The sequence below is a fragment of the Habropoda laboriosa genome, unplaced genomic scaffold, assembly GCF_001263275.1.
Source record: "Habropoda laboriosa isolate 0110345459 unplaced genomic scaffold, ASM126327v1 scaffold22, whole genome shotgun sequence".
Taxonomy (NCBI): Eukaryota; Metazoa; Arthropoda; class Insecta; order Hymenoptera; family Apidae; genus Habropoda; species Habropoda laboriosa.
Genome location: NW_017100261.1, coordinates 5189898 through 5195469, shown reverse-complemented (window position 1 = coordinate 5195469; position 5572 = coordinate 5189898). Strand labels below are relative to the sequence as shown.

At 34.9% G+C, this 5572-nt stretch overlaps 1 protein-coding gene across 1 annotated transcript in view; it reads right to left on the bottom strand.

Annotated features, from left to right (window-relative positions):
* Nucleotides 1-5572, bottom strand: part of LOC108572703 (synaptic vesicle glycoprotein 2C-like) — a 16971-nt gene that overhangs the window by 5147 nt on the left and 6252 nt on the right. The window contains 4 exon segments of the mRNA XM_017934975.1: nucleotides 1608-1729; nucleotides 2374-2536; nucleotides 4150-4311; nucleotides 5038-5100. Coding sequence (XP_017790464.1) covers nucleotides 1608-1729; nucleotides 2374-2536; nucleotides 4150-4311; nucleotides 5038-5100 — 510 coding nt within the window.

The following is a 5572-nucleotide window of genomic DNA, read 5'->3' as shown; positions in this document are numbered from 1 at the left end:
GCGATACCTGAAACCGGTAATAAGTCCAAAAATATTAGTTTTTCCAAAATTTATCCCCGTCATTCTCAATTCTTTCTTTCTTTCCTTCTTTATTTACTAGTATACAGCCGATTGCAGGCAATAGTGTGTCATACAAATTAAGTCTGAAAGAGAATTGGAATTTGACAAAGTGATGAACCGGTTCACAAAATTTATTCGCCTTCGCAATTATGCGATTAATGCAATTAAATTGGCCCTAAATCGTGCAGTGTGCCTCTGGAGGCACTAGAATACGATTTCTTCTGGACGACTCTGATGTTCTTTCCAACGTTTCGAATCTGTCTCCGCATAGATCGCACTTCTGCCTTTTCTCAGTGTCCGTTCCACCTTTCTACATTTCCACACCTCGCTACCATTTTGCACGCAATACAACGAACATTCTTATTAATCTCCCGTGATCATAAATTTACGCAGCTTTTTTGAAAACACCTAACGCTTATTCGCAACTCTTTTCAATATTTAGCGCACCTGACGTTCGCGATTTAATTCCCCCGAGATTTCTAATTGTATTGTACAGATCGAAGAAAATTGAAATCACAGCGTGCTGAATGAAACACATTAATTAAACTGACTTGAAACGATTTTTCAAATTATTTCTTAAAATCCTTTCCTTCCTTTACTTTCTAAATATTCTTCAATATTTTACGTATATACTGGCTCCCAATTTTAACGCGAATTTAATACCGTTCGATTTGACTAAATTAAAAGGGCAACCGACAAAAAATATTCACTTCTCCTCTGCTTCTTGTTACTAATTGAAAAATTATGAATTTTCTGCTCTTCCGTTAATTGATTATTTCAAGACTATACGAATACAGGAAACGTTTATCACATCGAGCAATGAAAATACTCGTACATGTGAAATCTTGGGAGAAAGTTAAATTACATCGTTAACAAGTTACGTATAGATTTACATACCGTAAATAAAACTATACCGAACAAAACGATTATGCGGCATGCATAGATAATCATACTGAACATTTGGAAAATCGAACGAACCTGGAATTCCTACTTCACGACTATTCAAATATTATCAAATTAGAAGAGAGTTTCATTTCATTATCACATTATTCAAATAACTATATGCTAATCTTAAAATTACGAAAATTTCCAGCAGTACTCATGGAACACCGATAATTATCAACGACGAACTCACTCAATCGTTCTTGACACTGAATTCCTTATAGTTAAAAGAAAAATTCAAATTTTCTGTAATCGGTGCACAGATTGCACAAAACTCGCTGTTTCCTCAAATTCCTGATATTTTTCATTTCTGTTAAATATCGCAACCGTTTAACACAGCAATTGAAAGAGAAAAAAGATCGATCGCATGTCTTCAATAAAACCAGCAACGCAAGGTCGTGCAGAGATGCCGAATAGAAGAACGTGACACTGTTTCAACGTCGCAAGAAACTACGCAAACCATCCAACGGTCTCTAAAGGAAAGCGAAATCCTCAATGAAACACGACTACCAGAAATGAGTAGACGAAGTCGTCGCTAATGATCGCGAGCAAAACCCACGTATAAAGGGAAGAAAGAAGAATGTGAGAAAAGGAAGGATACTCACAAGGTAGAGAAATGTTTCCAAGGGAGAAAAATACTCCTAGCCACATGTAAGTTCGAGATCGTTGCGACTCGTTGTGCACTTCCGCTAAATAAGACATTAGCGCAGCGTATGGGCCGGATATGCTGAAAATTTGAAGGGACGTCGTTAAAATTTCTTGGCGTGTTCAAGTTCAGATAGAAGAAAAAGTAGCATTTTTTTTTTTTAATTTGAACCAGTTAACATTGTATAGGTACCTTTAATCCTAAGGTTTTAATCCTAATTAGCCTTGTACAGACAGTCTATTAAAATTATTAAATAATGCTTTTTTTTCTCTGTATTATCCTTGTTTGTTTGCTAGCTGTTACAACATAACAGTAAACAAATGATTTAACGATAATAGCATTAACACAGTGAATTATAGATATTTTGCAGAAATTTCTATATATTTATCTTTAATTATCATTTTACGCGAAGATCGTGTAATTATATTTTTTTTTTTACAAAATTGTAGGAAATATTTAATCACGGTACCCGGTCGTTACTCTCGACACACTTGCTCGATTCATTTAAAATACCATAAAATGCTGTGGGTTTTCGATAAGGAGACTGACGAGTCTTTCAGAATTTTGTGTCTTTTTTGACATTAATTTTCTTATTTTGCAGACTTAGTTTTTCCTGTCTTACGGAAGATACGAATGATTTACCATACCGATTCTACTTTTAATTTCTATTCAATTCGCGTTAATTTCTTATGGTTTTTATTATACTGAGCGTTATATCAACTTACACAACACCATCGAGAAACTTGAACAAAATTAAAAGCCACGAGGTATGCGAAAAACACGTCGCCAAACTTAAGATTCCGGTGAACATGTAACCATAGAACATTATCTTCTTCCGACCAAACGTGTCGGTCATAAATCCCCAGAAAAACGAGGTGCTGATCATACCTGAAAATAAACGAATCTTCAATACTGGCTGCAAAGTGAGAGAAATGATTAAATTACAGATAAAACTTTACACTACGTTCACGGTAGCTTTTCGATCGTGCGAAAAATAACTATCGAGAGAAATTGCAGAGGTGATAAGAGCCAAAAGTTTATGTTTCATTTTGCACGAATAATTGAACGAAAACAGAGTACTTTGACAACTATCGTAAATTGAGAGTAAGATAATGTTAGCATGAAATTTGAAATTGTAATACCCACAAGGTAATTATTGTTTTTAAACGTAATAATGTTTAGATTTAACCATTTAATCATTTTAAGTAGAACGAAATTCTGGTATGTTCACAGGATATTTTTATTCAAAAGATCGTTTCTTGTAAGAACGTTTATAATTAAGTAATAATTATTATAGCGAAAGGCAAACTACGGTACAAATCGCGGTACGATCAAAAGGAACGAAAGGGTTGATATACAGAAAATCGAATAAAATAAAATATTTCATGTCTTGAAACATAGTAACGCTAAAAACTGATTCTTGATTGCGAAGAAGCTTCTTTTAATCTATCACCGCGCAGTAAAAAAAATATATATTTTCTTCAAATTCTTACTCCCGTACTTAAACAACGAACAACTCAAAGTATGCAACTCATGTTCATAAAATGACTCATGGTCATAAAAAGCAAATAAATGGAAAAGAAAGCACAAGCAGCATTAACACCAGAACGACCAGCCAAGTCGAAATGACTCGTTAGCAACTTTCCCAAAAGTGAATTTTCATGTACCTTGAACGTGGTTGGAAAATTAGGTTCGTATCGATACAGAGTCGTTCGTTTTGAAAAAACATAATTCCTCTGAAATGGAACATTTTTAAAGGGAACAAGTTTTTCTAACGTGAACAGAAATCGTTGCTCCTTCAGACAAAACTTATTTCAATTTAGAATGGAGACCTTAACATGCATGTGTGACGCACCAATTTCCATGATAGACCGGATTTCTCTATGTAATACATCACACAAAATGCACAGTTTGAGTATTTAATAAACATTATGTGTGCATAAGTGGAGGTATCGATCGTATTATGCAAAACTGATAAAAATACATAGATATTAAGAATGTAAATGAAGATAATTCAAAGGACAGAACCGTGGTAGCGAACGTGTTAAACTAGATCTTGAATCAAAAGCACTGAAATTTTTCAGAAAACGGCGTAAGCCTAGAAATTCACATTCCCATTTCTCTGGAAAATTGTTAACGTGTCATTTCAACGTAACCGGTGTTTCCAAGTGTTAAATCACGAGTCGAACACTCCTCGGTCGATTTCGAACGTGGTTCTCGTTCCGTTTGGAAATCATCATTCGAGATCGTCGCTCGCGCGAACCGCGTGGTCACAGCGTACGATGAAGTACAAGAGTGTGTATGTGTGTGTGTCATTTAATTACCATCTGTCTGTACTCGTACAAATACACTCTCTAACGAGCCCACGAAGCGCACACCGTGTGTTCTAACCAGAAACTCGAAGCGTACCGCGAACGCGCGCTTTGACTCTCTGTGTCTTTAAGCTCAACCTGTAATTACAGTCGCGGTTACGTGATTACGCCAATAAATGAATATACCACCTGCGAACGTCATCGAGTTGAGTAGACCTTTGTCGAACATGGTCAGGCTTAAGTCGCATTCTGCCGACGGTAAAACGTATGACATCGCCGATGACGAGAAGATGCTGGAGAAACTTGCGGGCAGAACGGCCAACAGCAACAAGAAGTTGAACTTTCCATAACCTGTCGAGCAAATTGACGGTTTAAAGTGAAACTTTTCGAACTCGATATCAGTCGGCTAGCAGACTGGCCGAAGCAGAAGTAGAATATATCATCTCTGTTTTTCTTTTTGTTAAACAGGTATCACGCAAGCGTATTGCTCTCTTTTTGTGAACCCTGGTTGCTGCTTTCTGGGAGAACAAACGTCGCCCTTTTTTCTTTCCCTGAATAGAGAGGACGTTATTTTTGGTGTAGTATATTTGGGGATTCTCTACCTTCAACGAAATGCTTCAGGTCGTTATTTTTTCTATACGGAGTTCATATTTATGGGGAGGGAAAAGGAGTGCTTGGACCTGTCCAGTGTGGCAGTTTTATTTTGCAGAGTTTGTATGTCTGGTTTATAAAATATGCGCAGATCGTTTGGAAGGACCAAATGGACAACGAAGAGAATTTTTAAAGGTGTTTGATTAGCACTATGCTGGATGAAATTGAATATTGAAAAAATTTAGCATTGTGCTGGATAATTGAAGAAAAAAATATATTATAAATATTGAAGAGTGAAAGAATCATTGTTACACAATACTTTGCAAAATATTTAACATGGTCTAGGATAATTGATGTAAAATATAAAGTGAATATAAGGTAAAATATTGGACAAAGTAGATATAAGACAAATATAAAGTAAAATATTGCCAATATTTATGTATCTATACTAATTGTCTATAATATTTTCTAAACGATCATGCTTACCAGAATTATTTATAGCCCGTTCGAAATCTGCAGGACCGGACTCCTCAGACGTTACGTCTTCACCTTTAATGAAACACACAAATAATTACCTTATTGCAGTGTGTTGTACATTAATTTCTCAAAAAGAAGAAATAAGAGCGACTGATACATTGCATTATTTCGTGATAAAGAGATGAAAAGTTAATGTAATATAAAGGAAGAATTAATTAAAATTAAAATTTAATAAAAATTAATTAAATTAAAAAAGGAATTTTTTTTTATAAATGTTTAACCGAGACAACTTTTCCATATGTGAAACAGAACAAATGAAAATAATAAATTTGATATTTCAATAATTTTCATGATCGAGAGAATACAAAGGAACAACCTACGTAGTACATGATTGTAGCTGAACATTGAAAGTATATGGAAGATTCGTTTAAACACCATCATTCACGCACTAGATTCAACAAAATTGATCATTATTATTAATTACTCCAACAAAAACTTTCTCGGAAAGGAGGACTTCGATTTCAATATTTACAGAGTACAAATA